The following is a 12,100-nucleotide window of genomic DNA, read 5'->3' on the forward strand; positions in this document are numbered from 1 at the left end:
TAGATTAGGTGGCTGTAGTATTATTGATTGAAGTATTTAATAGTTACATTTTAAATAATGTGAATGTTCGGCAATCGAGGCACCGCCATATGTCAAACTCTCATTAAATTCCGCCAAGAATGTGCTGCCCTCCACCACCGTAACGTCAGTATTACCATAACGAATGAATGAATAAATACAATATTTATTAATGTAAAAAGTATGTAAATATGATTTGTGTGTTATGTAAAGTAATACCACACAACGTGTTTTAGCGGGGTATTATCGAACTACAACTTAATGTCAATATTTTGATATTTTGAATAAGGCAATATTGAAATAGTTTATATTGCTGGTGTTTTTTTATTTAACGTTTTTATAAAAATGATTGAGGCTATTAAACGTAAATGAGTGACAAAAAAACTTTTATGCCTACATAATTACTTTTGACGTTTAAGTCATGGCCGCAATTATAGCCAAATCATATGCGGGCCTCAGTTGTGTTTTGATAGTGCTCCGGCGATAACCGGTTTGCCTAAAACGCACATACGTTTGCAAAAATGTCGCTCTCCAAACCTCTGATGAACTTAGCTATGAGCTACCTCCAAAATTTATATATGTATCCTATAAAAACTAAATCTTTAACGAGGTATATATTTTCGCACAACAACCGTTGCCAAGACTGTCAAAGTCTCAAGTCCATAATTTCTAATTCGTGTACATTGACTTTTATAGTTGTTTCATTTCCGCGACTGCTAACGTGTCATCTCAGCTCATTTCTGGGGAGAAGCAAATCAATTTGGACACCGTTGTAGCATTTGCAGGATTCGGACTGTTCTTCGGAGGTCCTTTGCCTCACTTCTTTTTTCAAGCACTGGAAAGGGTTTTTCCTAAAGAAGGAATTAAATATGGCATACTAAGACAACTTTTGATCGAGCGAATCATATACACGCCGCTATTCCAAGCGCTTTCGCTTTACGTCGTATCGCGCTTTGAAGGAAAAGATCACAGCACATCGTTGCGTTTCATGCAATCTTTGATACAATCTGTAGTGCAAGCCAATTGGAAATACCTGACAATCTTTCAAATAATAAATTTGACCGTCATACCGCCTGTGGTAAATAATATTTATTCAATTATATTCTACATATACTAATTAATGACAATTATTTTTCTTTATAGTTGAGAGTGCTCTACGTTAACATCGTCGGATTCTTTTGGGTCATGTACATAGCAAAAAGGAGAAGAATCCAAGCTGCCAAATTTCCGCCAAACTCGAGAGGAATTTAATCTCTATATCATTATTACTGTTCATAAATCAAGGGGCCATTATTATTTATAAAGCAATAAAGCACTTTCTTTAGTAGAAACTTAGGAAGCAGTCACAAATTTACTCGATTGTGATATTAACATGCCTTAAATAAAGTTGATATATATTTTATTTCATAGATATATAAATAGTAAAATGGGTGTATAAGTTTTGTATATTTTTATGTAGTTTATATGTGTGTTATATAATAAACTTGTGTTTCAATGTTATTGTTATTTCCTTACTGTTATTACATATCATTGACTTTAAAGATAAAGATAAATTATAACGAAGCTGCGTAAACATCACTGATAAGATTTTATTTTATTTATTAATTCTACAATTTCAGCTAAAAACATTCCGTAATGTATCATATTTTATGTAAAAATATTAGAACAAATTATCATATAAAAAACATTTACTTTTTAAAACCTCGAATTCATCATATAAATCATTTTTAATTAAAAAAATTCAGTTAATATATTATTATTTTTATGTATTCATATATAAACTATGTTGCACTAAAAAAATTACTGCGATAAATAAAAAAGGTCCTGCATGAATCTTAATCCTTTTCATAGACAAAACAAGTCTGCACTCTAAAGTAATAAACAGTGGTTGAGCCATGCAACGCCTATTGTGAAAAACTAATTCATACGATTATCTGTGGCCATTGAATCATTATGGCTAACCAACCCTAGTGCTACCGATGCCAAAGTAAAAAAAGGTATATAAAATGCTCATCTTAAATGTAATTAAGGTCTAGGGGCATACCAAATGGTGGATTCTTACTTCTCCCTAACGTCTAATTAGTCAAAATTAACTCAAAAATTTGGCAATACTATCAAACATATAAAAAGCCTTTTCGCGAAGAGCACTTTTGATCAGATCTGCTACAACTAGCTACAACCTACATTTTATCAATTATTTGGTATAAAATAAATTACTTTGTAAAATAAAAGAATTGCTGTTTTTTTTTAATTTTGGCTATTTGGGCAGAATGTACAATGAATTGCCTATATATTATAATTTTTAATAACCTGATTTAGTTTAAATTATTTATAAAATGATCTTCCTAATAAATATGATTTTTACCTAATGGATTTTATAAATGGCAATTATCAATTAATTATGGCAACATTATAATTAAAACAAAATTGGGTTTTGCTAAGAAATCTCAAAATTACACATACCCTCAATGACGCATAAATGAGTCATCGGTTCTTAATCCTCTGTGTAGCTAGTTAATTTGTTGGAATACACCCGGGAGTGTGTTAATTTTACTTATTTATTTATTAATATCTTATATTCCATTTATAGTAAATTATACAAAAAATCAGTGATTCTCAACGTTTTATTGCTTTAATTTATTTTACTACTTTTTTATATTAGTACATTTTAATCTTTTATTACATTTTTTATTAATAAACTTCGTTAACTTATTTTACATATTTTTTATATATTATTCTGCTCTTGCGGATTTTTTTATATCAATTCAGAGGCTCTCAATATTTTTTTTATAAATTTAATATAAAATATTTTTTGTTATGTTTATTTATTTCGTACTCTTAATTTATTGGTATTATTTTCTATATATTTCAGTTAAATTAAATCAAATTTAAAATTATTATATAACTATAATATTTTTTATTTATTATTACTTCAATTATATATGTATGTAAATATATAACTATCGGGGGTACCTCAATTTGAGTAGACATTGACATTTGAATCACATAAATGAGTCAACGGCTCCTAACCCTAGTTTTACTTCTTAGTACTTCTTTTTTGACATATTATTAAAATGGTATTTTGTATAATCCTGTGATAAATGGCTATAAATATGTTGGAATGGTCTTGGTTCGATGCTTTTAATATTAGAGAAAAAGTGGATACTCCTATTTTAGTGTTGTATATCCCAAAACGTATAAAGCTATCATGATTGTAAAATAAATATGAAAGAAAATGGCAATAATTAGTTTTGCATTTTAAATAAAGGGATGTGTTGACACAGGCGATAAAATGACAAAATCCTATTTCATAAAAATATTGCTACTCTAAATGCCTAAAAAATTTTAAATGGAAGTTGAAAAATTGTAATCGAAAACGAATAGTACTTTTAAGGTAATCGACAACAGATCTGGGGTCTAGTTGTACCCCTGTTAGAATACACGCTTATTTCATAGTACATTCAAATACGCTCGTCAATGAAATACAAGGAACTAGATCATGTACAAAGAATTGTATTGTATTTAGACAATCGTATTTCGTTAGCTCCTTGTAACTTATGCGTTTGCTTCATTTTGATTAATTGTCTGAATATTTCTGATATGTTTGACCAAAAGCATTAATTTTTTTAAATTGCTCATAAATTAGCATTTAATCTTGTAAAGCTTTTCTGCAGCACAAACTAGAAGCACAGCATATAAAAAATTTTTTTTTTATTATTTTACTTTTGACTCATGTTATTGAATAAAATATAATGCAAATACCCATGGGTTGATTAATACTTTAACCCTTTGAGCGGTATCGCCATACATGTATGGTGATCGAGCTTTCACTGTTTTGAGGTACACGAGATAGTTATACATAGTAAAAACCCCAATAACACGGTAAATTGGGTGCCTGTTACTTTATGTGTGAGCGAGCCAAAGAGAAGATATCTAATAACTTATTAAGTATTTTCTAGTACCCTAACTACACGCACCCAAAAAGCATGTTCCCAATTTACCGTATTATTTGGGGGTCTACTGTGTGTACATGTATAACTGAAGATATAATATATAAAAAACATTATATTTATAATGTTTTTATTTTCATTAAATTTGATTTGAAATAAATGATTTTTGATTTAAAATAAAGTACGAAATAAATTAATATAAAAAAATATTTTATATCAATTTTATAAAAAATATTGAGAGCCTCTGATCGATATAAAAAAATCCACAAAAGCGGAATAATATATAAAAAATATTTGAAATAAATTAACGAAATTTAATGATAAAAAAAGTGTTAAAATAAATTATTAAAACACGCACTAATACAAAACAGTAAAAAAATTAATCAAAGCAATAATACGCTGAGAATCACTGATTTTTTTCTATAATTTACAATTGCAATACTTAATAATAAATAATTAACAACAGAAATAACTATGGAAAAATATGCAAGATTAACTCACTCCCAGGTGTATACTAACAAATGTGTATAAATTAACTCACTACTCAAAAAGGTTAATATGAAAAAAAAATTCGACAAATTCACTTAAAACGGCTTGGGGCGAAAAAAGTTACAAAAGAAACATTAATTTAATTGTCTACTCATTAGATTAAAAGGACTTTTCATAATCTATAAACAAAATTAGCATAAAGATTTTAGAAATTAATAAAAATGATCTGCTTGTAGACTTTCTAACATCTTACAAAATGTTGTGAGTTTTGATGCTAATTCTATCATTTTTAATCAGCTTTCTAAATGAACTGAAGAGCGGTAGTTAATGTTGATGATGTCTCTGAATGAAAAGTATACAATTTTATGTATATATTTTTTATTTATTATTACAACAATACAATAATTTAGTTATAAATAAATAAATAGGAACGAAAAAATGTTCAAATAAATAAAAGCAACATTCATATATAAATTAAATAAAATCACATTAATTTACGACTAGTTAGTTCCGGAGAAATTAAATATTCTAACTCAATCTTACGAGCAAATTCTGCTGCATAAAGATTGAGTTCAACTCTTCAATAGTCCACAACTTATGAGATCATTGCGAATTTGACTTTTTAACTACATACATTGGAATGTATGCGTAATTCTTTTATTGCGTTTCAATATATGGCCGTTAGAGTATTCTTCGTCGATTAATTACTTAATAAACATCGAGAATTTCATTAGAGTATTACATACTAGAAACTTACACGCGATTTGTTCGATTTAATGTTTTTAAACATTTTTGAACTTTTTTTTTACGAGTAATTTCTTAACACCGAATCTAATAATATATTGCACAAAAATAAATAAACAAAAAATGACTAGTACATATATGAATAATTTCGATTAACATTCGATAAATAATATCACATTGAATAAACGGTTGAGGAATGTAAAAAAATAGCCCAAGGTACATCCGAGACAACTCAAAAGAATTTGCCTAAATTGTCGTCGACGTCTACGTTAACGATACGGGGGCGTAGCGTGAGGAGACGGCGAGGAATGAGAAGGAGAGACGGTGCGCGAGGGAGACGGCGAGGCCGGCGTCGTGGCCCGGCTACTCCAAGCGCTGCTCGAAGAGTGCGAAGACGGCGTCGGTCTGCGGTAAGGTATCGGCCGCTTTCTCGCGCTACAATAATCACGTTCGGTATTTTACAACATAACTAATTTGTATATAAAATACTTACTCACCAGCGAACTTCGTCAAAATAAAACAGCTAAGCAATAACAACCATGCTGACAACGATAAATTAAAAACGTGGCTACTATATTACGACATGTGCAATTACATAAATATAAGATAAATAAAACAAAATAATAACAATTCAAAGGTTTCATTTATTTTTACTTTTTATAAATAATACATATAATAAAAATAAAAAATAAACACAAAATAATGAAAGACTTAGTACTACGTCTATATATATAAAATAAGCCTTTTTTATACACATGACTATGTATTCTTAAGGTTCAACTATCAGTACTTAATAACAAAAGAAAAAGAAAATCTAGTCTGATTTGTCAGAACTTTTCGAGCTCGAAGATGACTTGCGTTCTTTGCTAAAAATAAATAAAAATAATAATAATGAAAAATAAAATAATAACAAACGTCTAATAAAAAAAGCAACTTTATAAAATAAAATAAAACACAAAGCAAACATCCCTAATGAAAATTACCTGGTAATCCGTCGTCTATCCAAAAAGCTGGGCGAACCCGCTCGACGAGGTATAGAAGGAGAACGTGACCTTGATGGAGTGCGAGATCTATAAAAGCAAGTTTATGCTTTGGGTATATCTAATTTTAATTGTATGAGGGATTAAAATAAAAAAATACTCAAATAATGTCAGGATACAGGAAAGGATAATAACCAAACTCCTATAAATCTTTTCCAAATTTACTCATTAATGATAGAATATTTGGCCTTGCAGAGGTTCCAAATAATCCTTTTTCAAGATTAAAGGATCTTAATCTTAGAAGACTTATACAAATATTATAAAAACGTAGAGAGAATTTACATTTCCTATCGAACGAAATTCCGATTTCTTTAGTGATAATCTATCTAGCATATAATTTTTACATTTGAAGTAAAATCTATTTATGGAGCTTTTTGACGCTGAAAGATAAACGATTGTCAGCACCCTATCTAGACAAGGAGTCAGCAGCAGTCTACAAAGACGATTCAGAAATCATAAAAAAAGGAAGCTTGGCCGGCTAAGAATCTTTTAATGGTGGCCTGACAAGCCGAGGTTTAAAGAAACTCAGGCTTTATATCAAAAAAAGATGTGGTGCACTGTCTTTGTTCTGGTTGACGACCGACGTAGCGCAAAATTCTTGATACCCCTAACGCTTGGCGAAAGGAGGGGTTTTTCTAGGAGCACTCAGAAACGCACTTTTATCTTTTTCGAAAAACAGCTTTAAAATGATATCAAGAAACGTGTGAAAACAGTTTTTTCAGCAGAAAATTTAGTTTGTTCTTGTTTGGCAAACAGTCACGACAAACACTTTCAAGTCATCGGCATACAGCAAAAAGTTGAGTTTCTAATCGTTGTATATGAATAATAGAAACAACAGTAGTCCGAGGTTATAATCTTGCAGAACTCACGAAGGGGCGAAATACTCTTGACAGAGAGCCACCAATTTTTCGCAGCAAAACTCCATGTAAACCTTGTCAAAGGCTTTTTCGAAATTAGTAATGATTCACTCCAATTCTTGTATTTTCGATTTTCTTGTATTTTGGATTTTTGTCTTGAATTTAATTATCATCAATGATCGTAAATATCAGTTTATAAGTCTTTGCGTTTTTTCAAAAATGTGTAACTTTTTGTAAATTAACAATAATCTTAGTATTCTTTTGGTGTTTGTTAATTAGTAACGGAATATTTTGTGTTTCGATTATATTAAACCCCAAATCAACAATGGTAGTGGAGATAAAATAATCTCAGTTAAGCTACATTATGCTTCGAGTTTCAACTCAGTCATAATGCGACAATAGCAGTTAAAAACATTTATAATGCAATGGGCAGGGATGCTATTAAATTTGGAAAGTGTCAATGTGATTCTAAAAAATTTCATTTTGGGAATTTTAACATTGAATATATACGTAAGGTAGTCTTTAGGTGTTGTTAGTGAGGATATTAGGGTTGCCAGCAAAGCAGATCTGTGATTAACAGTATGGGAACTAGCACAAAATCTCAATGTGTCGCCTACATCAGTACACATTTAAAAAAAATCTTATGTATCGAAGAAAACGATGGATTTTTTTGGGAACTTCTTTCTCACCCACCGTATTCTTCAGACATTGCTCCAAACAACTATCATCTATAACAGTTTTTAGATGGAAAAAAATATTTTATAGAAACGAATATAAAAATGCTTCTAAATATGCATTATTTTTTGAATCCGGTATAAAAAAATTGATTAATATGTGGAGAATTATTGTATAAAAAAACGGAAAATATATAATTTATTAAAAGTATTACATTTTTTTGACTAATTTAACCTGCGTCTTAAAAAACGCAAAGACTTACGGAACAACCTGATATATGTAAATCGTATAAAATAATTTATCTGTCGCAGACACTATTATGAATAAGGGTGACGAGTACATTTTTACAGATAAGGGAAAGACGACGTTCTGAGAAATATTAAAATATATGGGCTTTAGGGGAGCAGCCGGACAATTTAATTTTACAACCTTTCAAAACCATGACTTGTCCAGAAATAAAAGGAGAGTTTTTGATGCGTAAAAATTGAGTTAAATAAAAGGGTATTTTTTTAAAAATAAGTAAAAATATTCAATACCTTGAAGACCCAGAGCCCGATCGAGATCTAGAGGTATGAGAAGATCTGCTAGAACGTGAACTGTTACTTCCGCTACTCGTAGTCGACGAACGCGATCCAGACTTTCGTTTTCTACTACTGGCGTGAGAACTTGCAGAGGAGTATTTACGGTTCGAATGCCTAAAAACACAACACAACAAAACATTTAAAATATTCTCAACAACGAACCATAACAAAAATTATAACAAACAAATACCTTGATGAGTTCGAAGAGCCCGAAGACGATGAATGCGAGCGAGATCGAGATCTAGACGACGAACGGCTTTTATCCGGCGTTTGCAACCTTCTGATATTCTTCTCCGTAGACGTCTCCTTTTTTGCTTTCTTCGCATCGTCCTTCTTAACGTCTTCCTTCACGCTATCGCCATTTGTCTCTTGTTTCTGAGCAACTTTGTGATCGGGAGAAATGTCCATGCTCTCCGAAGAAGCCGATGCGTTGCGTTCCACGACGACCGGATTTGCAATAGTTGAAGTACTTTCATTACTACTAACTGGCGGAGTAGGTAAAACCACATTTCCTTCGTCTCTAGCTTTTTGTTCTAGCCTCTTCCTTTTGACGATCTGCGCGAGTCCGCTGCTCAATATATCCAACTCTTTAATCTGATGATCTTCGACGTCATCGGGCCGCGACACCTCGCACACAATATCGGAATCTTCATCGTCACTATCGGAAGCTCTCAAATGCACCACCGGTTGTGCACACGCCCGTTTCAAATTTTTATACTTTTTAATCAGCGTATCTTGGCAGAATTTCGTTCTGGCGCTAGATTGAGAAGGATCTATGTATTTAGACTGATCCTTTTCGGAAAGCTTTTCTAAAACGTCTATATATCTTTCCGGGCACCTTCTCGCCGGGGAATAACTCAAACTGGAGCTACTCTTCGACCCGGCCGACGGACTACGCTTGTCGTCTTCGAGCGATTCGGTGTTTTTTGACGCTTCTGCTGATCCATTTTCGAATGAATTTTTTGTTGCATCTTTTTCTTCGGGCTCTTTAGAAGCTTTCGGCGAAGTCGAATCATCGACTGGTGGGGTAGAAGAATTTTTATTTAATTTATTACGCTTATCCTTCGATTCTGCTCTATCGTCCTTCTGAACCTCAACGTCTTTAACGCTTCTCTTTGATTGAGAATATTTTACGACTTCAACGATCGCACTAGATTTACGCGGTGGAGAATTTTCAGGAGTGCGAGACGATTTACTATCTGACTTTTTGGGTTTTTCTGCCTGTTTTTGAGATTCTACAACGTCTACTTTCTTCGACTCTGTCTTTTTTGTGTCCGATGATTTCGAAGAGTTGCGGCCTCGATTCGATTTTGGCGTTTGACTTCTTCCCCTCTGCGGTGATTTATTTTTATAACTGTTAGCCCTACTGTCGTATCTATTCGTAGACCTGCCATCGTCTTTTCTCGCGTGTTTTGGGGATCTGCTGTGGTCTCGTCTCGGCCTCAACGGAGACCTGCTTCTGTCCCTTTTGTAGTAGGATGGATTTCTGTCCTTCCGATTAGACGGAGAATCTCTGGGTCTAACGTCGGGGCTTCGATTTCTTCGCGGTGAGGCATCATCGTACCGATTATACTTTCTGTTGTATTTATCTCTATCTCTCTTTGGAGAGACGCTTCTTCTGTTTTGCTTTTGACGATACGGAGACCTACTTTCGTTGCGCTTTCTAGAATATTGAGCTTCTCTATCGTCTCGACTCGGATATTTAGGCAAATTATCTCTTCTATCCAAATCTTTTCTTTTAGGCGATCTACTCTTTCTCGAAGGATAATCGTACGAAGGAGGAGATCGACTTTTTTTATTAATTCTCTCTCTATCTTTACCTTCCTTAGAGTGACTTCTATCTCTGCGTTTATCGTTCCTTTCTTCTTTGCTTGCTTTTGTTCTGTCTTTGGATTGATCGCGTTTCTTACTTGATTTGGTTTCCGATTCGTGATTTTGAGTATTCTTCGATTGATTTACAATTTTCTCCCGATCGCTACTCTCGTCTTTTTTGCTCTTGTTCTTATCGCGTTTGCTTCTGTGTGATTCGCCTTCAGTATTCTTAGACTTTGAATTTGCAGCCGATACATCTTCTTCAACATTCTTCTTTTTGGACTTTTTCTTTGACGATTTCTGCGGAGAACTAGAAATAGAGAACACAAATTATTAAAATATCAAATTTAATATAATTTATTAACATACCTATCTGGGCTGCTTTCTCGTTCGCTACTATGTTTCCTTTTCGAACCAGACTTCTTCTAAACAGAAAAATTATACATTGTTTAATAAATTTATTCTGCAAAACTTTATTTTACATAAGTCCGTGTTTTGAAGATATCTTGACAAATAATACTTAAAAATCATGCAAATTTACTCGTTAAAGGTTTGAAAAATCATACGCGATACGTCTATTTTTTTATATATAAATTCTATTTTAAAAATACTAATTGTATTGAATACATTATGTACACATAAAATTCTCACACCGACGTACTGTAAAAGATGCCGAATAACGGAATTCGTGGATAGAAGTAAACACAAAAGAGTGAGAGAATGCGATTAAATAATATCGTTACGGATAAAAATAATATGTTAGCAATTTCAAAATGTCATTTTGTTTTATTGGTATACTTACTGATCAGAGTCATCTCTTCACACACAGAAGCTATCCTATGAAATGATGCGCAGTCATAAACAGAACATGTTTACTTCCGATTTTAGGTAAAATAAAAAATAAAACAAAAAAATCCACTTATAAGAATCAAAACAAATATTTACTTTCTCTTTCATATCGATAATAAATCGGTTTTAAATCGTCATCATGCAATCTAGATATATATATATAGGAGACTCAATAAAAATATGCAGAAACATACTCTCCAACGTGAAAGAAGAAACGGTGTAAAATGTTACGCATTATGTTATTTACAAGTCAATGGATATTGGGGTACCTTGCTTTTCTTGCTCTTCGGCTTCTCGGCTTCGCTGCTATCTGAATCGGATTCCGAATCGCTCGACGAAGACGAATCCGTCGAACGAGACCGCTTCTTTTTCTTTTCCTTTTTAGACGATTCCGCCCTACACATTACAATAATCGAACTTAGACAAACATCGTACACATAAAAATACTAATATAGAACACACTCATATATTTATATAAAATAAAATATAAAAATAAAAATAATAAAAACACTACGCCATGAGAACATTTCAAAGATTAATAAAAATAAATCTTCAAAAGCAATCTATGCGGTGTACTATTTTGAAATATTATCATAACTCGTGAGTAAAATAAAATTATTTATATGATCGACGAATGAGAAACGAGCAAATAATTTACGTTAATTGTGGAGTAGAAATAAAAAACGATATAAGTGCTAAGCTATATTTTTTTAATACAATATAATAAATAAATTTTGTTATTGAAGTTATATTATATATAGCACTTATATAATTTCATCAATTAAATGTTTAAAAAATAATTATGTTCATTATATTTTATTTACTCTATATATGACGTCTAGAATCAAAGTTAATCATGTCCATTTTTTATGGTTTCTTTACTCTATGTATGCAAAAAAGTCAAGCAAATGAGCATCTATAAAACTAGTCTTATAAAATCAAGCAAATTTCACAGGAAAATTTAAAGCAAACCCAGATTACTTTATAAAATTCGTTGTTTCTAGGATGACACTATTTGTTTTCAATTTTGGTTTTAACAAAATAAGTCGAACCATTAAAATTAGTTCATTCTCAGACTTATAAAT

General features: G+C 31.7%; 2 protein-coding genes across 4 annotated transcripts in view; one reads left to right on the forward strand and one right to left on the reverse strand.

Annotated features, from left to right (window-relative positions):
- Positions 1-304: 304 nt before the first annotated feature.
- On the forward strand, positions 305-1,518 carry LOC148227078 (peroxisomal membrane protein 2). Its single transcript, XM_088202658.1, has 3 exons — positions 305-628; positions 715-1,096; positions 1,162-1,518. The coding sequence occupies exons 1-3, from the start codon at positions 540-542 to the stop codon at positions 1,267-1,269; spliced, it is 579 nt and encodes a 192-aa protein (XP_088058784.1). The 5' UTR covers positions 305-539; the 3' UTR covers positions 1,270-1,518.
- A 3,864-nt stretch (positions 1,519-5,382) lies between these two features.
- Srrm234 (Serine-arginine repetitive matrix 2/3/4) overlaps positions 5,383-12,100 on the reverse strand; it is a 27,430-nt gene continuing 20,712 nt past the window's right edge. The window contains exons 6-11 of one of the 3 annotated variants that reach the window (XM_088202938.1): positions 11,285-11,411; positions 10,536-10,591; positions 8,545-10,476; positions 8,310-8,468; positions 6,185-6,271; positions 5,383-5,636 (exon numbers count right to left, since the gene is read on the reverse strand). In XM_088202938.1, the coding sequence (XP_088059064.1) occupies positions 5,471-5,636; positions 6,185-6,271; positions 8,310-8,468; positions 8,545-10,476; positions 10,536-10,591; positions 11,285-11,411 (2,527 nt within the window). In that variant the 3' untranslated portion in view covers positions 5,383-5,470. Of the gene's footprint in view, positions 5,637-5,825; positions 6,068-6,184; positions 6,272-8,309; positions 8,469-8,544; positions 10,477-10,535; positions 10,592-11,284; positions 11,412-12,100 lie in introns of those variants that run through there. The other 2 variants (XM_088202940.1, XM_088202941.1) reach the window with 2 other exon arrangements.

The sequence above is a fragment of the Plectrocnemia conspersa genome, unplaced genomic scaffold (genome assembly GCF_051122295.1).
Source record: "Plectrocnemia conspersa isolate PC_06_02 unplaced genomic scaffold, ASM5112229v1 ptg000013l, whole genome shotgun sequence".
Classification (NCBI taxonomy): domain Eukaryota; kingdom Metazoa; phylum Arthropoda; class Insecta; order Trichoptera; family Polycentropodidae; genus Plectrocnemia; species Plectrocnemia conspersa.

What these genes read in the sequence shown, in the direction of transcription:
- LOC148227078 (XM_088202658.1), top strand. Translation starts at nt 540, where the DNA reads ATGTCGCTCTCCAAACCTCTGATGAACTTAGCTATGAGCTACCTCCAA. An exon ending in AAAACTAAATCTTTAACGAG is followed by an intron (nt 629 to 714) that starts GTATATATTTTC and finishes TGACTTTTATAG; the next exon opens with TTGTTTCATTTCCGCGACTG. An exon ending in TGACCGTCATACCGCCTGTG is followed by an intron (nt 1,097 to 1,161) that starts GTAAATAATATT and finishes TTTTCTTTATAG; the next exon opens with TTGAGAGTGCTCTACGTTAA.